The sequence below is a fragment of the Alosa pseudoharengus genome, unplaced genomic scaffold (genome assembly GCF_046254945.1).
Source record: "Alosa pseudoharengus isolate Yale_2024_CS ecotype anadromous, Long Island Sound unplaced genomic scaffold, YU_APseudo_1.1 YU_APseudo_1.1_scf_23, whole genome shotgun sequence".
Taxonomy (NCBI): Eukaryota; Metazoa; Chordata; class Actinopteri; order Clupeiformes; family Clupeidae; genus Alosa; species Alosa pseudoharengus.
The window spans coordinates 260,661-285,387 of NW_027468685.1; the positions used below are offsets into that span (position 1 = coordinate 260,661).

A 24,727-nucleotide genomic window follows, 5' to 3' on the forward strand; every position below is an offset into this window, starting at 1 on the left:
TGAAGATTCAACACATTAGCGTGACAATTTACTTAAAACGGTGATTTTCTCCTCCTCTGGCGTATTGTGACGGAAGAACCATGCCAACTTTGGATGTGGTTATCTTAGTGATACTTTTTCCAATAGCCTCGATATACATATCGTTGGAAAGCTTAGTTTATGGCAGTTCATGTGAGTACAATAACTTAATTTTGTCAATTTTACCAAAGCGACTGGTTTCGCCTTGCAGGGTCACATATTTCATCAGCACCTTGCATTTTGAGCATTGCACATAGAATTTTCATCAGAATCCAGCACCACTCCAAACACTCTCCAGACCTCTGATTTTCCCACTCCTGCGGTGGAATTCACCTGCGGCAAGTTTAGCCTTTTCACCAACTCCATCATCTTCTCCAGGCTAAAGGCGCACACAGCGGCGGCAGGTCTGCCCTCGTCCCTCTCCATGATGCACGTTGCACGCAGCAGACTTTCTTTACGGTGAACAGCTGCGATGATTAATTTTTTTTTTTTTCACTGAGCAGAAAGGATTAAGCCCGAGTGTTTAGACCAGAGACCCGCGTTTAGACCAGAGACCCGCGTTTAGACCCAGGCAGGAGTGATGGAGTGGTGTAGAGCGCCCCCGTCTGGTGGCCTGGATGATTCTGCACTGAGCTCATAACTAACTCGTCCGGTGGCATTGCTGTTCAAATATCTGAGAAGCACCACAGGACCCTGACTGTCATAATGTGATATAATTAATAAAGTAGTGTTAAATGCATATGTGCCGTAGTGTTATAGTGGATATAATTAATATATCATTATGATATTGCACTGGCTGTCTCTGACAGATATATAGGTGATCAGTAGTTTACCATTAGTAAAGCTTCTAATACAGTGTGGTGTGTGCGTGTGTGTGTGCGTGTGTGTGTGTGTGTGTCTCCGCGCCCACGCCCACAGATGGTGAGGCCCATACGTTTCCCAGCCTCGCTGGCGCCACAGAAATGGTCGTCACGGTGGATCTGGATGGAGGGTCGTCATGGCAACATGCTCAGCTGTTCAGGCAGGGTCTGAATGAGACGGAGAAATCCTCGTTGGAGATCGTCGTGGAGATGGAAGACGCCTGAGCAAGACGGGCGGCGAACAACACACTCACACATGGTCCTGTAGGCGTCTGCACGCCAGATCACAGGTCAGCAGATCGCTTCAGATAAGACTGGCAGGCAAATGACTCTTGTATTTTGTAAATATCTAAATATCTTTTGCATTATGCTGTCAACTCCTGAATGTGAATTTGATGAACAGTTGAAAGTTCTCATATGAGAAGACATGGCGAAGGTGGCATTTATACCTGCAGCGATTTGGTCTGTTATAATTATTATTATTATTATTATTATTACTACTGGTGGTTTTCTAGGGAAACAAATCTAATCTGAGATTTGCAATATTTGATGGACTGTACTGGAGTAGGAATACAAATATCCTCCACACTATATGAGTGAGTGCAGTACTGTATCTGTCTTGTTTTTGTCTCTGTGTTAAATACTGTCCTGTGTGTTGGATTACTGTTGGAAATGTTAATGTTCCACGTACATGTATTTTAATACGTACTGCTACCTGGATGCTAATACTATTGGATTCTGGCCTGATTGCATCTCTGAGATTAAATGTGTTGTTTGTAAATAAAATAGGCCTAGCCTATTTGTAAATATTTGTGACTAATTGAAATGTCCATTTATTCACTACTATTAAATTACGATATGAAAATGCTTTTCTACCTCTATGAAGTTGTCAAAACATTAAAATGCCACAGTACTTTTCAAATGTTTTGGCCTGGACTTTCTTGTGCGCCGAGTAGTAGCCGATCTATCACAGCCGAAAGAGTTTTCAGCATTGTCTGGGTTCATGTCTACGGATTCATCCCGGGTTTCGTCGGTGTGGACTGATGGTTGTCAGTGATTGGAAGATGCACCGGCTCCTCGAAACTCTGCATCGGTATTGGTCAGCCAGGGGGCTTCGCTTCGTCGCCGTGCGGGTGGAGAAGCCGGACAGACGCATCGGCGCTGTTATTGTTTCTGAATGAAAATTTAACTAACGTGGAAATAGCCGCGCGTTATACATGGACTTAATTTAAATGTCATAATTGTTTGTTTTTTTTATACGCAATTCATATGAAATGAATTTATTTAAGTAAGCATTTGTACAGTATTTATATCTCAGCAAGTTGCAGCTAAGCTTGGAGGTTCAGGCCTTGTGCCACCGCTCGTCGATTTTAACAATAGCCGGGATACACTCCCCTTTAGACGGGGAAACTGTCTTCATGTAATTCTCTCAGTGTCAGAAATTCATGCTCAGTTCATAATAATACCACACTGACTATGGTATACACGGGGCCACACTTTTGATGTGTTATATGAATTTATGGACAATTTTCACAAAGACCTTGGAGGATTTTTAAACCCATCATTTTGAGAAACACAAAAGGAATATGTCCAACGGAGCTGCAGGAAGCGGGGGTTTGACTTGGGTGGTAAGTAGATAATTTAGGCTTTTACGTGTTTTTTCAGTCGGACACGAAGAATTGTCCTCTGCTTTATCAATATTATTTTTTCAGTCACACCTATGTATTCTCATTTACAACCTTGCAGGATCCCAGTAGAATGTGTATGTGTCTTGGTTGGTTAGCTTAACGTTACGTGCTAGCTGGATGTCCATTACCATTAACGTTAGCATGTGGGAGCAAGCTTGCTAGCTAACAATGTTAGCCTGCTAGCTTGCTAACTCTTAATTAAAGACCACATATGAGAGAAGGCAACAACACCGAATTACAGCGACGTACTAGTTTCCTCAGTGAAATACAAACGTGTCGGATTCGTGAAAATATCTGGGAGATGGGGTCGACATTTTGTGCTCAGGGTTTGTTTGTGCGCGAGCCATTTGTGCGCTGGCATGGTTCTTCCAAAAACTTCTCTTTGTGTAGAAGAAACATCGCTAGCTAGCCAGCTAACCTTACTTCAGTAGTAATGGATAACATAACGCCTGGATATTGGGGAAATTGCTTCATGTTGTTTGGTTAAAACAGTCATGATTGTAGAAAGGCATATGGACTCATTGTTGCAGAGGTGAGTTTCTCAAGTTTCGAAACCAATAGTGTTGACCACCTCAGATCGTTTTACTTCATAACGTGCATTCTGCCCATAGACTGTATAATAATATTCTGCCATAACAATAGTGCCAGCTGGTCTAGAGACTGATGAGGGTCGGGACACGTCAGGCAGGACTTGGGGTCTCACTGCTTGCTTTGTAGTGTAAGAGGATTACGTTGGCGGACACAATGGAGAGGTCGTCTTTATCATCTGAAGTTGGTAGTTCAAGAGGTCTTTAGGCTACTACCGGTATTCTGACGAGAGGAGCCCCTGCGAACATGGTCAAATGAACACTGTCGTGGCAACACTCAACGATACATTGACATTGTGCTGATATGTCTCCACTAAACCAGTTCTTCACAAAATGATGGGAGATCTTTTGTGAGAGCTGATTAGGCTCCTGAGTAACTTGTAGTAAAAAGGTGCAGCCAAGTGTAGCCTCTCGTAGACTATTGAAAATAACTTTGTTAAACAGTCTTTGGCAAAACATGAGTTGTGTCCCCCTTGATCAATTTGCAATAAACCAGTGACTCTTTACAGTTCCAAACGAACTGTAGCGTAAACTCAGTTGATGGGGCATCTTTTGGGTCTTACTGCATGATCTATCCCTGTAGACCCTATGAGTGGCATCTTTTAGGTCTTACTGCATGAGCTGTCCCTTTGTAGACCCTATGAGTGGCATCTTGGCAATGGAAACCCTACCTGAAACTGAATGTTGATCCCAGTGTCAATGGGAATGTCGTACAGCCCCACTCCAGCACTAAGGTGTTGGGAATGTCGTACAGCCCCACTCCAGCACTAAGGTGACTATGATGAATTGCCAAGAGTTTGGGAATACTTGCACATTTGCTGATAACATAACAAATCAGCAATTTGTCTTGTTCACCATAGAGTTAAAAGTAGCCTGAATGGAACCCTACCTGAAACTGAAGGTGGATCTTAGGGATTTTGCTTTAGTGGGTCACGTCTGTGAGTTCAGATTGTAGAGTGTGAATGGACTCCACTCCTGCATAGTCTTGGGGTGAATGGACTGAATATTTCAAATTTCGCTTTAACTTGGCTTCTGATTGGTGGGCATGCCTAGTGCATGAGAAGAACAGCACTCCTGATTGGTGAGCTTCAGTGTCTGTCTCCAAGGAGATGACATGAATATAAAAATCATAGATGTGACTAGATGAACCATTGTGACAGAGATGCGAGCTGCACAGTTAATTAGACTTTACAATTAGCTAATTGCATTAGTTCAAATTGTGATTTTGACCCCCTTAGTTAGGGGTCACCTGACTCGCCTCACCTGAAAGCGATGGTTCTAAGTAATTTCACCCTAGGGTCCTTTGCACCATGACCCCGAGCCAAACACCCTCCCAGAACCTTTTTTCCCTTGGTCGAACCCTGGTCGAGTAGCGCTGTCAGAAACTAATGACGTTCTGCAGTCGTGATGGAACCAACTTTTATCTCGTAAATTACCCCACTAATGCCCTGAATGGTACGAAACTTCTGCAGTAGTACAACTATGACCTTTAGTCCAATAATGAGGCATTAGAAAGTTTGTAAGTGCACCAGGAGTTTATTTAAATAAGACTTGCCTGATTATCTGCTACTATACCGCTGCGTCGACGTTTCTTCCGTGATCGGGGTCATGGTGCAAAGGACCCTAGGGTGAAATTACTCCGAACCATCGCTTGAATAGGCTACTTGCTGTCAATATGGGACATTAAAAACTTTACTTTGATTACATCCAGTATCATTTTAAAAATAGACATTCACGCATGAAAAATATTTAAATTATTTCAAATATGGCACATTTATTAAGTAGCCTAATATTTTCACACACAAACGTCATACTTGAACAGTAGCCTACAAGACAGTTCCTCAAGAACTGTGTTGTTGACAATATGACACATTGTTCTCAAATGAACATAAATGCATCTAACGCAGGGGTTCTCAAAGTTTTGATTGATGAGGGCCAATTCAGGAACCCAACATTGAACTGAGGGCCGCCAAAGGGGCGGGGGGAGAAAAAAACCTGGAAAATAAATCCCATTTGTAATCATTTTAATGACCAGGTTGCATCTCTACAGTTTATATTTATTGCATTAAACACATTTTAATTCATAACTGAGGCTAAACCTGGCAAAACTTGTGAAAATCTTAAGAAAAATTGCAATGTACACACAATCCCTGGGGTTCTCTACCCTCAACAGACTAATGTGGGATATAACAGTCCTGTGTGCAGTCCATTTCAAGTAGCCTACAAGCTTACCAGTATTTAGAACAAACAGTCTCAGTGTGCCTTGCTTCTTATCAGCATAGGCCTTATTCAGGGCCAATTCCAGCTACCAAAGCACCACAGGAAAACCTGACGCCCACTAAACGGAGATTCATTCTTTTCAAAGCACACAGTGCAGTTGTACAGTTTTAACAGTTTTACAGATGTTATCATGGGCCGCCATTGGCCCCCGGGCCGCACTTTGAGAACCTATGATCTAACGTTACACTCTTTAGAAACTGATTGGCATTGTAAACAAGAGCTTAGCAATGCGTCGTCACGGTTTTAGCTGGTGCCGTTTTTTCTGGCTTAGGGCTTTGTAGAGTTCAGGATGATTGCTCTTAAGATGTGTAATTTAATTGGTAACGTTAAAAGAGTATCGTTTGACCCCTCCTCGCATCACTGGTACTTTAGCAATTTTGTTATCAGTTTCCGGAATTTGGAAATACTGGCACACAGCCAACATGTTGAAGTATGTTGTTGGCGCTCATAGTAACTTAAACATTTGCTTCGTGTGCGCATAATTAACAGGTCACCTTATCGGCCAGGCACATCGGCAGAAATGTCCACAATTAAGTTATGAAGCTGTTATCTGCAGATACCGATAATTAAGTTATGAAGCTTTTATCTGCAGATGCCGATAATTAAGTTATGAAGCTTTTATCTGCAGATACCGATGTCCCTAGTAGCTTCCACAGAGAAAACAAATAGTTTGCCACACAAATAGAAGTTTCAGGTGTTGCGTGGCAACCAACTACTTGCTGAGTGATATGAAAGACGTGAATAAGAAGCACAAAACCCATTTTCCTTGATAGCGGCCCTTTCAAGTGAATGGAGCATTATGAAGAGCTGTGTAATAAATTAATGTCCTGCTCCATGTGGAAGGCAGATGTAGTTGTTTGGCATCAGAAACTGCATTAATGTGGACGTATACCTATCCCCTAAGCTGACCCCCAGCATACCTGTCCGCTAGGCTGACCCACAGTAGTCAGTAGTTCAAGAGGTCCTCACTGCACTCTTAAAGAGACTGGGGTTCAGAATAGTGCTGAGCCTGCAAACTTGATCAAAAGAACTGTGTTGTAGTATTGATCAAAAGAACTGTGTAGTGAACATTGACTGACAAATAAATTGACATTGTGTTGATGACTGCAACATTACCTGTAGTCAAAACTAGTTTTTCACAAATTGGTGATTCATTGAGACCTTTTGTGTGAAGTGATCAGGCTCCGTAGTAACTTGTGCAGTAACAACATGCAGCCAAATAAACTATCCTAGTTTATTCACTTATTCACCTATTCACTTTACATGGGCTCACGTGATCCGTTGCCGAACTGAATTGTGGGTCCGTCGCGTCGCGTTTCTCCCGCCGCTTGCGTTGAGGAGTTCAGCTGTTGCTGCACCGACAGACGGCACCGGCCAATCAAGCCAATCTACGGACGGCACCAACCAATCACATTACGGTTTTACTTCAAGTCATTTGCATAGCTACCGTCGGGAACACCCACTGGCATGCATTGACGGAACGCAGCTGTGTGTGGGAGCCGTAACTCTGCTCGGTGGTCGTTGTTCGGTCCAGTTTCCCTAACTCTGCTCGGCGGTTGTTGTCCAGTTTCCCTAACTCTGCTTGGAGGTCGTTGTTCGGTCCAGTTTCCCTAACTCTGCTCGGCGGTCGTTGTTCGGTCCAGTTTCCCTAACTCTGCTCGGCGGTCGTTTGTTTTCAGTGTCTTTCTCACCCGCTCAGCTCAGCCAGAGGTGCTGGCACTGAATTGAAACGTTTCATTCCATGACGTCCGTCCCATCCTGAGTCACAGCTGGCTCCAGTTAAGGGCTTTCGGCACTTAGTGTGGGCAGGAGGAGAGGGAGGGGTCTCCAACATGGAGTGGAACTCCCCAACACGGAGTGGAAGACTGCAACTGCAATCAGTGTTTCCAGCAGCACTTTACAGCTTAGGTGGCCCCTTAGCAACACAGGCCTCACGCCTTAACTGCCCCTTAGCACGTTGTCAAAAACATATTAAAATAAATAATAATAATTTCATAGCTCTTTCATTGTAGAGCTATGTGCACCTTCCACACTTGCCTCTCTCTCTCTCTCTCTGTCTCTCTCTCTCTCTGTCTGCATGATTGTGAATGTACCGGAGTGGATGTACCTGAGTCAAACTTCTGTTTAAAGGCATAATTCTTCAAGGACCCTAGGTTGCAGTTTGACGAGAGTTACACTTTAACGTTGATCAGTGCTTGTTCCTAACACCGATAGGCATGTGTGCTCAAAGATACAAACACACACATAACACAGATACAAATATACAAACACACCGATCAGGGCTCTACACTAACATGTTTTTCCAGGAGCACTTGTGCGCCCAAGTTAAAAAATTTAGGAGCACAGACAAAAAATTGGGAGCACAGTCAGTTCTGTACTTAACTTACACATAATCTAACATTACACTGCAGCTAACAGTTAAACATGCCAGTGCACTAATTGCGAATATTAAGAATGACTGACAACATTTAGGCTACAGGAAACAGGATTTTAAAGATCAGTGCCTACTTTATTTTTAGTCTGTTCTATTTTCCTACATTTTGTTAATAAAAAATAATAAATACATTGCCATATTTGCATTTAGCCTGTATATCAAGTATCCTGCCAAATGTAGGCTAATTTATTTATTTGTGAATCCACCTGTAGCTAATCCAAATATGCCCATGGTGACCTATCTGACTGCATACTGCCTAATACTACTACTAAAACAGTCAATTTTCTCTTACACAAAACCCAACATAGTCTAATCAAGGATATATATATATATATATATATATATATATTTTTTTTTTATACTTTTATACTTATTTTTTATTTGAAATATCTGCATTGATGGGGGCAGTAGCCAAACGTTAGGCCTACTTTCGCACTTAAGCTTGTATTCGGTGTAAACAAACAAGCATGCGTGGAAGCCTGGAGTTGTCAGTAGCGTTTTACCTTTGAATAAAATGGGAGTATAACGGGAAGCTACTTTTGTGCCTGTTCGCTACAGCTATATTTTGCATATTGCAGCCAATACGTCAACTGGGCTAAAAGGCATGTTAGGTTACCTTTCCTTCTCTCACTGCATTCTCAGAATCTCATCCTGTTCCTCCTATATCCAATTAATTCGGTGGATAGAAGAACTCATTTCTTCATTCGTTTCATCTTGGCTGGCTAGTCTAACTTTCCGCTTTTTCTGCGCGCTCATGGATTTCATAGAAGCGACTACTATCGAGTCCCAACGCGAAACTGCTAACGTTGATGGGAGGTGTAGTTTTATGCTGCATTCGCGACGTGATTCTATGGTTTGCACCAGTACTGTTTCTCGATGTTGCGGTGTATTTTGTAGACAAACATTGACATGGTTAGAAGTCATTTGCACCAGTGCGCCTAGATATTTTTTTGCACTCGCACGGCATCATTTTTACTCGCATGTGCGAGTGAAATGGGCGCACTGTAGAGCCCTGCCGATAGGCATGTGTGATCAAAGATACAAACACACAGATAACACAGATACAAATACACAATATACAAACACACAATTTGGAGTTGTGCCCTGCATGGGCAGTATGTTGGCCTGGGTGGAGTTGTGCACTGCATGAGCAGTATGTTGGCCTGGGTGGAGATGTGCACTGCATGGGCAGTATGTTGGCCTGGGTGGAGTTGTGCACTGCATGAGCAGTATGTTGGAGTTGTGCACTGCATGGGCAGTATGTTGGCCTGGGTGGAGTTGAAGTGTCCCTAACAGGTGTGTGCACATGTGTCTAAATGCAGAGGTGTCCCTAACACGCGTGTGCACATGTGTCTAAATGCAGAGGTGTCCCTAACACGCGTGTGCACATGTGTCTAAATGCAGAAGTGTCCCTAACACGCGTGTGCACATGTGTCTAAATGCAGAGGTGTCCCTAACACGCGTGTGCACATGTGTCTAAATGCAGAGGTGTCCCTAACACGCGTGTGCACATGTGTCTAAATGCAGAAGTGTCCCTAACACGCGTGTGCACATGTGTCTAAATGCAGAGGTGTCCCTAACACGCGTGTGCACATGTCTAAATGCAGAGGTGTCCCTAACACCCGTGTGCACATGTGTCTAAATGCAGAGGTGTCCCTAACACGCGTGTGCACATGTGTCCGTCCTCAGACCCTGTTTGACAAGAACAACGCGAGCAAGAAGGAGGAAGCCAATGGGCACGGCGACGGGCCCCGGGCCGAGGGTGGCAAGAAGGGTGAGGGTGGCAAGAAGGGTGAGGGTGGCAAGAAGGACGCGGGAGAGAAGGGCAGCAAGAAGGACGCGTCCAAGAAGATGTCCGTGGAGCGCGTGTACCAGAAGAAGACCCAGCTGGAGCACATCCTACTCCGTCCAGATACCTACATCGGCTCTGTGGAGCCTGTCACCCAGGTGAGACACACACACACACACACACACGTCCAGATACACACACACAGATACACTAGGGGTGTAACAGTACATGTATTCGTATTGAACCGAAACAGTACGGGCGTCACGGTTCGGTGCATGAATTTACACGGAGAATACACGGTATAAAAATAGGCTACATAAAACTCGCCTGCGGATTAATTAATGTAATGCAGAATGACTGTTCTTTAGCGACACCTAACGCTAATCTGTAGCCTCGCCTTAGCTCTGAAGCTCTGATTGATTGGCGCCTATGTTATTTTTTTGTCAGGTCGTCGGTCGAGTCAGTCAGTCAGAGATAGCAGCACGAAGGTGGCGACCCACAAGAGTTAGAGGACCCGCTGGTCTCTTTAAGATCGCAAGTTTGAGAACTTCAGTTACAGTAGTACAGGCGAGAGAGTGGTGGATAAGACGAAACTGTGTGTCGGCGTTGTTCAGCAGTTGTTGGCTAACGTTATGTGAGTGGAAATATATCGAACATGCTACACATATTCAACGCCATCACCCAGATGATCTAGCCTAGGCTACCAATCACTAAAACGAGGAAAAAAAAATAGGGCCAAAACCTATGGCTTAAAATGATTTCGTAATGACAGAAAGCTATGTAAATCGCGTGGTAATTACCTTTATGTTAGGGTAACTTGTAACTTCTCACACAAGGAGCTGGCAGTGTTAAGTGCATAGACAGTAAAAGAAAGTGTCAACGCTAACCACGAACCAGGCTAATAAACAAATCATGCTACAGTGACGTTAACGTCAAAGGGTAAAGTCACGTGACTTCTAGTTGTAGTCTGTTTATGAAATGAAAGGAGCAATTTCGTTTTTTTTAAAAGAAGGCAAAATAGTGTGATATTTTCACAGTTAGTAGATTATTACTGTACACACACTGAAAAATATTTAGGCAAATTGTAGACCCTTCCATATACAACTAAACACGGATATTGAAGGCCTTGCTTAAGTGGAATTTTAAAAACCATTATCAGTATTTTCAGTTTTATAGCTGATTATCTTATTTAGTTTTTATTTAGTTATTGTACTGTTCACATCTTACACACTTCAGGCTGTTGCAGATAGCTCATGGGAAAGACTGTATGACACTAGGTGGTACAGCCTGAGACATGCACAATAAAAAAAAAATAGCTTTTTGCATTTTTGTTTTGCTTTTCTCTCCATTGTACTGAACTCGTACCGAAGCGTGATGTCCGAACCGAGGTATGAACGAACCGTGACTTCTGTGTACCGTTACAACATACACACACACACACACACACGTCCAGATACCTACATCGGCTCTGTGGAGCCCGTCACCCAGGTGAGACACACACACACACCCCTTACGTACTATGCACAACTATTTTTAAACTAGCCTAAAACTGTTAGACTGAAAGCTAATTACTTTCACGTATTTCTTAAAGTGACAGGCACGCACTAGCCACCACAAATGTGCACTCAATTAGACCTACACAACACATTAATGATATGCGTAATGATAAGTGTAATAGATTAAAAATCAGTATGAAGTATTCAAATGACTAAATATTCTTACCTACTAGTAATTACGCACATCATAAAATACTATAAATCATTAACAAAATATATAATCTTTATATGAATTCCAAAATATATGAAATACAATGACATGACATGTAGCCATAATCTTGTGTTTGTGTTTGTGTGTGTGTGCGTGTGCGTGTGCGTGTGCGTGTGCGTGTGCGTGTGCGTGTGTGTGTGTGTGCGTGCATTTACACAGTGTGCTGACTTTGCCTTTCTTTCTTTTTGATTTGACAGCAAATGTGGGTGTTTGATGAAGAGATCGGCATGAACGCGCGAGAGATCACCTTCGTTCCAGGATTGTACAAAATCTTTGACGAGATTCTGGGTAAGTCTGCTTTGCTTTCACTCCGCTCCCCAGCCCAGCCCCCCCCAGCCCAGCCCAGCCCAGTCCAGCCCCCCCCAGTCCAGCCCCCCCAGTCCAGCCCAGTCCAGTCCTCCCCAGCCCAGTCCACGGGCTGACATCATGACATGACAAATTGATTTACGCCACTTGGGCTGATTTTCCACCCGCCTCAGAGCGTATCTTAGAGAGGAAATGGATTTATTTGAGTGACCTTATGGGTCCTCTGTAAAATGTAATGCCTCGTTTGTCGCTGGTAATGAATGGATAGTATGTTTCACATCCAAAAATGCACTTTAACAAGGCCTCAGTGATGTCACCCACAGGAGATGGTTCTAGAATGTGTTATTATCCAATTACGCGTGGAGTTCTTGTGTGTTGATGTTCTAGAATGTTATTAATAAATTAGACGTGGAGTTCTTGTGTGTTGATGTTCTAGAATGTGTTATTATCCAATTACGCGTGGATTTCTTGTGTGTTGATGTTCTAGAATGTGTTATTATCGTGGAGTTCTTGTGTGTTGATGTTCTAGAATGTGTTCTTATCCAATTAGACGTGGAGTTCTTGTGTGCTGATGTTCTTTCTCTGGTTCTTCCTCCTCCTAGTGAACGCAGCAGACAATAAGCAACGAGACAAGAACATGTCCACCATCAAGATCAGCATTGACCCGTGAGTGCTGCTGAGCTCATGCACTCTGCCACACACACACACACACATAGATACTTTATTGATCCCCAGGGGAAACATACACACACGCATACGCGCTCGCTCTCTATCACACACAAGTATGTGCGTGTGTGCACGGACACATACTCTCACTTACACACACACACACACACACACACATGCTGTCTGTAGGCCGAAGAAGGGAGAGAGAGGAAAAGAAGGAAAGAAGGATGGAATCCTCATCCCTCTGAGAGATACTTCACTATCTGTGCAGAGAGAGAGAGAAGCAGGAGAGAGAGAGCTTCCTCAAACAATTCGGCCTAACCAAATTATAAATGCAGAAAAACAAAATTACTTATCATATTGGACTGAAACAACAAAAAGACAAAATAAACTTCAATGTTATTTGGCCCTAAACAGAGAGTACACTGTGGCAGACTACCTATCCACAGTCACTGATACCAGACAGAGAAAAACCTTGAGCAGGTACAGACTAAGCAATCACAGTCTGGCTATTGAGAAGGGCAGACACAGGCAAACCTGGCTGCCCAGAGAAGACAGGCTGTGCACCAACTGCAACCAAGGTGCCATAGAAACAGAGCTTCACTTCTTGGCTGAATGCTGCCAATGGAAAGACATACGAGATCAATTCTTTCCTAAATTCAGAGAAATGCATCCAGACCTTCAAAACTTTAAGGATCCAAGTCTAAGGATACTATTAGGAGAGGAACAAAAGAGTGCAAGAGTCGCAGCAAGATATATAGATGCTTGCCATAAACAAAGGGAGTCACTTCATCAGTGAAGCACACACACACACACACACGCACACACACACACACACACACTGCCGTTGCAGTAATGTATGATGCATGATGTTTTGTTTTATGTCTTTACACACTACTACGTACATGTATGCTTTGGCAATACAAATTGTATTTTTTTGTCATGCCAATAAAGCTCAATTGAATAGAGAGAGAGAGAGAGAGAGAGAGAGAGAGAGAGAGAGAGAGAGAGAGAGAGAGAGAGAGAGAGAGAGAGAGAGAGAGAGAGAGAGAGAGAGAGAGAGAGAGAGAGAGAGAGAGAGAGAGAGAGAGAGAGAGAGAGAGAGAGAGAGAGAGAGAGAGAGAGAGAGAGAGAGAGAGAAGCAGGAGAGAGAGAGAGAGAGGCAGGAAGGAGAGAGAGAGAGATGGAGAACGAGGGAAGCAGGAGAGAGAGAGAAGCAGAAGAGAGAGAGGGAAGCAGGAGAGAACGAGGGAAGCAGGAGAGAGAGACAGAGAGAGAGAGGCAGGAAGGAGAGAGAGAGGGAAGCAGGTTAGAGAGAGGGAAGCAAGAGAGAGAGAGAGATGGAGAACGAGGGAAGCAGGAGAGAGGATTTTCTGTTTTGCCGCAGTGAAGCTGCTGTGTGCTAATGTGTCACCCACGATAAGATCCCCGCTACACACACACACACACACACACACACACACACACACACAGGCGCTCTCACTCATTGTAAGAGTATGTTATGCAGCCTGGGAGATAGCTGTGGTCACTAGGGCTGTCACTTTACGTTCGAAAATCGATTGCACAATCGATTGGACCAAACAACACAAGTTTCGAAAACTAAAATAAGGAATCGATTTTAACCAAATATGTACACTATTAATTTTAAACGAATTAAACAAATAAAAAGGATAGATGTAACAAAATTCACAAACAAGAATATAAGAATATAAAATAATTCCGAAGTGCAGTAAGCATTGCGAAAGCTAAAAAGAAAATTCCCACCAATTTTACGCACCGGAAACAGCTGTTTCAATCAGCTGCTGTGCTGCTCGTGTTTTGCCAAAAAATGGAGGACAACGCGATCAACCTGTGCGACATGAGAGAGACGAGTGATAGGAGGAGTTCGATGTGGAAGTACTTCGGATTTTTGGTATATCAAACTATGGAGAAGAACAAAAGCGGTAGGCTATGCAAACTGTGCAAACGAGTTCTACTTAGGCGAAATTTGAGGCGAAATTTGTTTGAAATTTCTAATCGTAAACACAGACACAGCTACGTTGAAGCCTGCAGCAGTACTGCAGGCACGAAACTTCATGCCAATAAATCATCAGAATTATTGTGGGCTTGCGTCTACAAGCGCCCTCTTTACCATTCGTCCTAATGCCTTTTAGTTGTTTGTGAATTGGCCTATATTTGCGTTGAAAATGGAAACGTCTTTAGACATGAAAAATCGATTTTACAATCGATTCAATGAACACTTATGTCTCAAAAATCGAACAGGATTTTTTCACAAAAGTGACAGCCCTAGTGGTCACTGAGCCATGGTGATTAGAGTTAGATGTATGTACAAGTGTGTGTGTGTGTGTGTGTGTGTGTGTGTGAACCACAGTGCTCATTATCATGAAACAAGGCCGCCTGTGCGGCCTAGACAGGATATGGAAATAAACGAGATTGAGAGGGAGTGTGTTTTGGAGCCTGAGAAACCCAACACTGTGTGTGTGTGTGTGTGTGTGTAATGTGTGTGTGTGTGTGTGTGAGTGAGACGTCTGGTCAAGCCCTAGTCCGTGTGTGTGTGTGAGTGTGATGTCTGATGTCTGGTCAAGCCTTAGTCCATGTGTGTGTGTGTGAGTGTGTGTGAGACGTCTGGTCAAACCTTAGTCCATGTGTGTGTGTTTGTGTGTCTGTGTGCGTGTGTGCGTGTGATGTCTGGTCAAGCCTTAGTCCGTGTGTGTGTGTGTGTGTGTGTGTGTGTGTGTGATGTCTGATGTCTGGTCAAGCCTTAGTCCGTGTGTGTGTGTGTGATGTCTGATGTCTGGTCAAGCCTTAGTCCGTGTGTGTGTGTGTGATGTCTGATGTCTGGTCAAGCCTTAGTCCGTGTGTGTGTGTGTGTGTGTGATGTCTGGTCAAGCCTTAGTCCGTGTGTGTGTGTGTGTGTGTGATGTCTGGTCAAGCCTTAGTCCGTGTGTGTGTGTGTGTGTGATGTCTGATGTCTGGTCAAGCCTTAGTGTGTGTGTGTGTGTGTGTGTGTGTGTGATGTCTGATGTCTTAGTCCGTGTGTGTGTGTGTGTGTGTGTGATGTCTTAGTCCATGTGTGTGTGTGTGTGTGTGTGATGTCTGGTCAAGCCTTAGTCCGTGTGTGTGTGTGAAGTTCCAATCGAGAGCAAGTGGGCGTGGCCACTGAGAGACGTCATTTCTGTTACACGTGTGATGACAGTTTTATTCAGATGATGTTTCAGTTTCTGTATTCTAGATTCCTGCATATGCACTTGTTTTCATTCTTTGTGTGCTCGCGTGTGTGTGTGCGCGCGTCTACATATTTAGTCGTAATGTTTTGGTCCTCTCTCTCTGTCTGTAGAGAGTCCAACGTAGTGTCCATCTGGAACAATGGGAAGGGCATTCCGGTGGTTGAACACAAAGAGGAGAAAATGTACGTCCCTGCCCTCATCTTCGGCCATCTCCTCACCTCCAGTAACTATGACGACGACGAGAAGAAGGTCACAGGTAAGAACAAGACGGCATTCTGCACGGAACATAGTTTAGTCATTTAGTCATTTTGTGTCAACGATTCTTTGGTGCACGAAACTTTGTGGGCATGTAGCCCCACAACGATGACACGGAACCTTTTTCGTTTTGATGTCGGCCCATTTGTGGACTGGCCCCCCGAAAGGAGGGTAGGGTGGACACAGTTTTCTGTGAATATCTCGAGAACTGTAGGGCCTAGGAGGACCACATTTTTTTGTATGTTGGCTTAAGGGGTCATGTCAACCCATCTTATATCCACTTATTTGAGGTATAGCGCCACCTAGTTAAAAATGAAAAAGCAAAACCGAGGCGTTGTAATCTGTAATCGTAGGTATCTCTGGCTGACATGGTCAAACGAGGCGTTGTAATCTGTAATCGCAGGTATCTCTGGCTGACATGTTCAAACGAGGCGTTGTAATCTGTAATCGCAGGTATCTCTGGCTGACATGTTCAAAACGGCACAGAATTTGAAGTGTAGGATCATTGACACTCTCTGAATGCATGCCAAGTTTGGTGCCATTCCGTTCATGGGGGACCATACAATAAATTAATATATGTGTACATTTAGTGACTGTACTCTACACATGCACACGCACTCATGAACACACACAAACACACACATAAAGATACATGCACACACATGCAGCACACACACACACACATGCACACACATACACACACAGTAGACATGAAGGTATATGTATGTACGCACGCACATGTGCACACACACACACACACACAAGCTTGCACGCACACACAAACAGGCACACACACAAGCACATGCAGGGAAGCAGAGATACACACACACACACACACACACACCCCATTACCCCCACACACACACTCACAAGCGAAAACACACAGAGAAGCACACATATACACAAAAGCAAATGCACACATGCACACACTCATTTACATACACAAAAGTTGCAAGAGTAGAGGATGGAATAGGAGATGGAGACAAATTGACAAGCGTGATTTAATTTTGCGAAGAGTATGTGCAGGACTGAGTGGCGGTCATATTTTGTACCACTTTGCGGTACATCTAGTTGTGTTTATGTGTATTTTTTTTTTTTTGTGATATTCTGTGGCACCTCAACAGGTGGCAGGAATGGATACGGTGCCAAACTCTGCAACATCTTCAGCACCAAGTTCACCGTGGAAACGGCGTGCAAAGAGTACAAACACAGCTTCAAACAGGTGTGTCCCGTAGATCAGGTGTGTGTGGTTATGACTGAGATGGGTATCTCATTTAGAAGAACCCCAAGATCCAGAAGACCATCTTAGTTCTGTTGGCTTTGCATACGTTTTTACAACTTCAAACAGGTTGAGAGCCACAAATGTTTTGCACGGTGTTGGTCCTATAGTTAACGTGAGAGAACATGTAAAAATGTAGGCTTTGCATAATTTAGTACGACAGGTGAAGAGACTAGAATATATTCCATAGCTTTGTCTTTGATTCTGTTATGAGTGAAAAAGAAATGGGTTTACAAAAACGTTGTTTCAGTTTGTAGGCTACGTGTAACACCCTGAACTTCATCTCAGTTTGTAGGCCATGTGTAATCCTAAACTGTGTAACACCCTGAATGGTGAGAGCAGGGGTGAGTATAAAGTAGCATCAGGCTCTGTTCACCTGGGTCGTCTACATGTGTGCAACACTTATATGGGGTCATATGCACTATTACAGGTTATTACACTATAGTGTGCACTTATATGGATGGGGTCATATACACTATTACAGGTTATTACACTATAGTGTGCACTTATATGGATGGGGTCATATGCACTATTACAGGTTATTACACTATAGTGTGCACTTATATGGATGGGGTCATATACACTATTACAGGTTATTACACTATAGTGTGCACTTATGGATGGGGTCATATACATTATTATGACCGCCGCTAGGAATTTTTTTTTCTTCCGGATTTTTTTTTCTTCAGTAATTTTGTGTGAACAATTCCTGGGACATTGAAAGACCGCTGTGCACGAAACTTATTGGGCATGTAAGTATAAGTATAAGTATATATACTTTTTTGATCCCGTGAGGGAAATTTGGTCTCTGCTTTTAACCCAATCGGTGAATTAGTGAAACACACTCAGCACACAGTGAACACACAGTGAGGTGAAGCACACACTAATCCCGGCGTAGTGAGCTGCCTGCACCAACGGCGGCGCTCGGGGAGCAGTGAGGGGTTAGGTGCCTTGCTCAAGGGCACTTTAGCCGCGGCCCACTGGTCGGGGCTCGAACTGGCAACCCTCCGGTTACAAGTCCAGAGTGCTAACCAGTGGGCCAAGGCTGCCCAAAGAATGTAGTCCCACAAAAATGACACGGAACCATCGATTTTCGTTTTGATCAGTCGGCCCCTCCCCCCACCGCCGGACTGAACCCCCCGAATGGAGGGCGGGGCGGACAGTTTTCTGTGAATATCTCGAGAATCGTAGGGCCTAGGAGGAGAACCGTAGGGCCTAGGAGGACCACATTATGTTGATCTTAAAGCCCCCCTGTGCTAGAAATTCTCCCATCTAGTGGTTAGGAGTTATATAGCAACCAACGCCTCAAGCGCTGCCTTGTTTACAACTATGGTAGCCGTCACACATCAAAACTGGCACTAGTTACTACTCCTAGACTCGTCAAAACATAAACTTCTCTCAATAAGCTAAGCTATATTAATATAATTTGTGTACTATTTTATTGCCATTGCTTGTGTGTGATGCCAATGAAACATTCTTTCGGACACGAAATAAATAGTTTAATTTTGCCTGTTAACCGAGCTAGCTAGCTAATGTTAGCACTGTAAACGGAAAGTGAATGGGAACGACAAGTTATGTTCGCTAGCTAGGTAGCAGCTAAGGACTTTGATTAAACTCCTTATGGGGTTAGATACATGCAATATATTACTGTATAGTGTGCACTTATGGGGTTAGATACATTCATATGCAATATATTACTGTATAGTGTGGGGATCATAGTTTCTACTGGTGTCATTGTTCAGATGGTTCACTGTTTAATGGCCTGTGCTTTGTAAATTGATTTGATACACTTTTGGCTTTTAAGGTTTTTGTTGTGTGAGAACTTGAATTGTTTCTTCACAAATGTGACAAAATATGAATTTAGAATTTGCCATTAGCAGTCATTTCTAATTTGCGGAAGAGATGGATGTTGCTTCATTGACATGGTGCTGGATTCTCAATACTAACTCATGAGCGTGCTAACCCCTCCGTGCGCAGACCTGGCAGAACAACATGACAAAGACCAGTGACCCAAAGATCAAGTTCTTTGATGGGGATGACTTCACGTGCGTGACGTTCCAGCCCGATTTGTCCAAGTTCAAGATGGAGAAGCTGGACAAGGACATCGTGGCCCTGATGACGCGCAGGGCCTATGACATCGCCGGCTCCTGTAAAGGCGTCAAAGTCATGCTCAACGGAAAGAAGCTTCCGGTAAGACGGCCAAATATGACAACTCCTAAACTTCTGAGCCTGTGTGTGTGTAGATTTGACAACTCCTAAACTCCTGAGCCTGTGTGTGTGTGTGTGTGTGTGTGTGTGTGTGTAGATTTGACAACTCCTAAACTCCTGAGCCTGTGTGTGTGTGTGTGTGTGTGTGTAGATTTGACAACTCCTAAACTGCTGAGCCTGTGTGTGTGTGTGTGTGTGTGTGTGTGTGTGTGTGTAGATTTGACAACTCCTAAACTCCTGAGCCTGTGTGTGTGTAGATTTGACAACTCCTAAACTCCTGAGCCTGTGTGTGTGTGTGTGTGTGTGTGTGTGTGTGTGTAGATTTGACAACTCCTAAACTCCTGAGCCTGTGTGTGTGTGTGTGTGGATTAGATAACTCCTAAACTCCTGAGCCTGTGTGTGTGTGTAGATTTGACAACTCCTAAACTCCTAAACTGCTGAGCCTGTGTGTGTGTAGATCTGAGCCTGTGTGTGTGTGTGTGTAGATCTGAGCCTGTGTGTGTGTGTAGATCTGAGCCTGTGTGTGTGTGTGTGTGTGTAGATCTGAGCCTGTGTGTGTGTAGATCTGAGCCTGTGTGTGTGTGTGTGTGTGTGTGTGTGTGTGTGTGTGTAAATCTGAGCCTGTGTGTGTGTGTGTATAGATCTGAGCCTGTGTGTGTGTGTAGATCTGAGCCTGTGTGTGTAATTCTGCCCTTGTGTGGCCCTGCAGGTGACCGGGTTCCGCAGCTACGTGGACCTGTATGTGAAGGACAAGCTGGACGAGACGGGCGTGACCTTGAAGGTCGTTAACGAGTCGGTTAACGAGCGCTGGGAAGTGTGTCTGACTCTCAGTGAGAAGGGCTTCCAGCAGATCAGCTTCGTCAACAGCATCGCCACCACCAAGGTGTGTGTGTGTGTGTGTGTGTGTGTGTGTGTGTGTGTGTGTGTGTGTGTGTGTGTGTGTGTGTGTGTGTGTGTGTGTGTGTGTGTGTGTGTGTGTGTGTGTGTGTGTGTGTGTGTGTGTGTGAGAGAGAAAGAGAGAGAAAGAGAGAGAGAGAGAGACAGAGAGAGATAGTGATTGAGTGTGTGTCTGACCATGAGCAACAAAGGCACACACACACACAGAACCTCTTTCCTCCATTCTGCTACAGAACTGCCACTTACACACACGCAACACAACTACTTTTACACACACACACAACACAACTACTTTTACACACACACGCACCACAACTACTTTTACACATACACGCAACATGAAACACAGCTACTCTTACACACACACACACACAAAACCACTTCATATCTTACTATGCACAACTCCGTTAAATACTACTATTAACTTTCTCCTGTTAACACCCTGTCTGTCTGTCTGTCTGTCTGTCTGTCTGTCTGTTAGTGTTAATTTCGTCAGATGAGACGAGAGGAAATATGTTCTCAACGACCTTTTTTTTCATGACTAAGACGAGACGATGATGAGACTGCACTAATGTCCTGAAACACTGACTAAGACTATCTTAAGATTCATTATTGTTGATGAAAAAAGACGAGACTAAATTGTTTTGCATGAAATGAAAACTAAGATAAAATCTCTCTTCATTTCGTCTACAAAATGAGAAGACAGAATATCTAGCTGTTACGTTTTCAAAATATTCCAAATGAGTTCATGCGCAGCAGCTTTCCTGTAGGCTAGTCTACGTACTGTTGCTGCAACCCTGTGGCTGCAACACGCAACTACATGGATCAATAACACCGGAGATTTCTGTCCAAGGTGTGTCTGTCAATGCTACATACCCAGAGGTTGAAGCTTCTCTCATAAATTAACATCCATACAATGTCCATACGAACATTTTCAGCAAGTAATGTCAATTATTTAACTAGTTACACTGATGATGCAAAGTTTGCTAGCAAGTAAGCTAATATGGAAAGTTCGCTAGCAAGTTAGCTAAGATCACACATTCTCTGCTAAGATGAAGAGTTTGGGGAATGTGTTGCGCATATCGCCATCTAGCGTGGCGGAGTAAAACATTAATACTTGGGTCTACGACAGTGTTTCTCAAACTTTTTCAGATGAAGGACCACTTAACTAACCAATAAAAAAGAAACGCACGGACCACCTAGCTAAAAAAAAAAAAAAAGACCCACTTGGGATAGCTTGCGGACCACCAGTGCGTACCACACTTTGAGAAACACTGGTCTACGAAGATCATGACAGTGGTCCATTCAAATCTTTTATTGTCTATGGTCAAATCCCAGCCGAGCTATAACTGTAGCTCGACTTACCTATGCATGTAAACATACTGACTGACAAAAAATCAGAATGAGTTCTAACAGACGAGTAGCCCTGTGGACACACAATATTGGAAAATTGAGATGTGTGAAACACTATTTCACTGAAATGGTAATCAGAAATAATTTATTACAAAGGACTAAAATGTTTTGACTAAAACTGACTAAGACTAAGATACCTTTAGTTTTCTTTTGACTAAAACTAGACTAAAATGATGAGACTTGACTAACAAAAATGATATTTGAATGACTAAATATGAAAAAGACTAAAAAGGACATTTCGTCACAAGACTAAGACTAAATTAAAAATGGGTGACAAAATTAACACTACCTGTCTGTTTATACCCTGAACAGAGACAGACAGATTATGCTCTGAACTGTAGCCAAGTGATGTTATCAGCTGCTATGATCAATTACAAATGTTTCTTAAAGAGAAAACTAAACCACTTCTAGTTAAATCATAACCTTCTACAGTATATGCTTATGGGGATGCATATGAAATGCAATTACACAGAAAAGAGAATATGCATGTTTCAGTTTATAGAGGACCAAGACTTCCCCCCAAAGGCCTATTTTGTTAGCCTTGAAACAGACTGAATGACTGAAGAAGGGCAGGAAAAGTCTGAAGGTTTAGACATCAGACACTGGATCTCCTTCCTGTTTTCTCTTGATAATGGATCTCCTTCCTGTTCTCTTTTGATGACAATAACACTGGATCTCCTTCCTCTCTCTTGATAACAATAACACTGGATCTCCTTCCTGTTCTCTTGATAATGGATCTCCTTCCTGTTCTCTTTTGATAACAATAACACTGGATCTCCTTCCTGTTCTCTTGATAATGGATCTCCTTCCTGTTCTCTCTTGATAACAATAACACTGGATCTCCTTCCTGTTCTCTTGATAATGGATCTCCTTCCTGTTCTCTCTTGATAACAATAACACTGGATCTCCTTCCTGTTCTCTTGATAATGGATCTCCTTCCTGTTCTCTCTTGATAACAATAACACTGGATCTCCTTCCTGTTCTCTTGATAATGGATCTCCTTCATGTTCTCTTTTGATAACAATAACACTGGATCTCCTTCCTGTTCTCTTTTGATAATGGATCTCCTTCCTGTTCTCTCTTGATAATAATAACACTGGATCTCCTTCCTGTTTTCTCTTGATAACAATAACACTGGATCTCCTTCCTGTTCTCTTTTGATAATGGATCTCCTTCCTGTTCTCTTGATAATGGATCTCCTTCCTGTTCTCTCTTGATAATAATAACACTGGATCTCCTTCCTGTTCTCTCTTGATAACAATAACACTGGATCTCCTTCCTGTTCTCTTTTGATAATGGATCTCCTTCCTGTTCTCTTTTGATAACAATAACACTGGATCTCCTTCCTGTTCTCTTTTGATAATGGATCTCCTTCCTGTTCTCTTTTGATAACAATAACACTGGATCTCCTTCCTGTTCTCTTTTGATAATGGATCTCCTTCCTGTTCTCTTTTGATAACAATAACACTGGATCTCCTTCCTGTTTTCTCTGCTGTTCCTCACTGAGGACAACAACAACAAAAAAATATTTAGTATGGTCTGTTAGAGAAAACAAACATTTTTGGGCTTTTTTGCCCTTATTTGGACAGGACAGTGGAGAGTGACAGGAAGCAAGTGGGAGAGAGAGATGGGGTGGGATCGGAGAATGACCTCAGGAGAGAGATGGGGTGGGATCGGGAAATGACCGCAGGTCGGATTCGAACCTGGGTCCCCGTTGGCACTCGGACCCGGGAGCTCATGTTTAATGTGTGTGTGTGTGTGTGTGTGTATGATGGGCTTGTACAGGGCGGCAGACATGTTGACTATGTCGTGGACCAGATTGTATCAAAGCTCATTGAGGTGGTCAAGAAGAAAAATAAGGCGGGTGTCAACGTGAAACCCTTCCAGGTAAACGGCACACACACACACACACACACACACACACATTACACACATCACACTACATACAACACACACACACACACACACACACACACACACACACACACACACACACACACATTACACACATCACACTACATACAACACACACACACACACACACACACACACACACACACACACACACACACACACATTACACACATCACACTACATACAACACACACACACACACACACACACACACACACACACATTACACACATCACACTACATACAACACACACACACACACACACACACACACACACACACACATTACACACATCACACTACATACAACACACACACACACACACACACACATCACACACACACACACACACATTACACACATCACACACATCACACACACACACATTACACACAGAATGTCCTTACATTCACACTAGGGGTGTGAATCTCTCATGTAAAAGACGATACGATTCGCATCTAGATACATGGGCACGATTCGATACAAGAAAAGATACATGTTCATAAAAAACGATTCAGTACGATTTGATGCGATGCAATTCGATGCAGTTCAAGAATGGAAAGCATTCTGAAAGATTTTTTATCATTTGCTCAAGGTGCACATTAATTTTATATTATCAGTTATTATGGTCATGGTTGTCAATTAGGCAAAAAAATGTGTGAATATGATTATCTAAACTGAGGATTGTTTCATATACTGTATTGCAATGAAAAAAGAATAGTCTACATTTCAGTCAAACACAGCAGCCAAATACAATTTTTTTTTTTTTTTGTGTGTCTGATGGCTGTTGACTGAGGTCGTTGTCACCTCGTTGTTCGTGGTCGCCATGTGGGGGAGGGGTGCAATATCCAGTGATGGTGGGGGTGAGTGTTAAACGTCCCACATACTCAACGCACCCGACCTGTAGCGCGACAATGTGACGTCACAGAAGCGCCGTAACCATTTATACTCGCGCGTGGTGGTCGCGACACTACTTGCAATATTCTCCTGAACAGAGGTGTCGCTGTTGTGAAAAGACTAACGTTAACTACTTACACAGCAGAAGAAGCTGCAGTAAGAAACACCAGTAGCTAGCCTCTGTGATGGTACTTCAGACTTTGGTTGCTACTATTCACAACTACCATCATAATTATCATGT

General features: G+C 43.3%; 2 protein-coding genes across 3 annotated transcripts in view; both read left to right on the top strand.

Moving 5' to 3' along the window:
• The window catches only part of ngly1 (N-glycanase 1), a 31,082-nt gene extending 29,282 nt beyond the window's left edge, over nucleotides 1–1,800 (top strand). The window contains exon 12 of the mRNA XM_076301071.1: nucleotides 937–1,800. Within this exon, the coding sequence (XP_076157186.1) occupies nucleotides 937–1,103 (167 nt within the window). The 3' untranslated portion in view covers nucleotides 1,104–1,800. The remainder of the gene's footprint in view (nucleotides 1–936) is intronic.
• A 205-nt stretch (nucleotides 1,801–2,005) lies between these two features.
• The window catches only part of top2b (DNA topoisomerase II beta), a 70,119-nt gene continuing 47,397 nt past the window's right edge, over nucleotides 2,006–24,727 (top strand). For both annotated transcript variants that reach the window (XM_076301074.1, XM_076301075.1), the window contains exons 1-9: nucleotides 2,006–2,506; nucleotides 9,557–9,814; nucleotides 11,621–11,711; nucleotides 12,332–12,395; nucleotides 15,733–15,878; nucleotides 17,002–17,099; nucleotides 19,134–19,346; nucleotides 20,074–20,247; nucleotides 23,460–23,561. In XM_076301074.1, coding sequence (XP_076157189.1) covers nucleotides 2,465–2,506; nucleotides 9,557–9,814; nucleotides 11,621–11,711; nucleotides 12,332–12,395; nucleotides 15,733–15,878; nucleotides 17,002–17,099; nucleotides 19,134–19,346; nucleotides 20,074–20,247; nucleotides 23,460–23,561 — 1,188 coding nt within the window. In that variant the 5' untranslated portion in view covers nucleotides 2,006–2,464. The remainder of the gene's footprint in view (nucleotides 2,507–9,556; nucleotides 9,815–11,620; nucleotides 11,712–12,331; nucleotides 12,396–15,732; nucleotides 15,879–17,001; nucleotides 17,100–19,133; nucleotides 19,347–20,073; nucleotides 20,248–23,459; nucleotides 23,562–24,727) is intronic.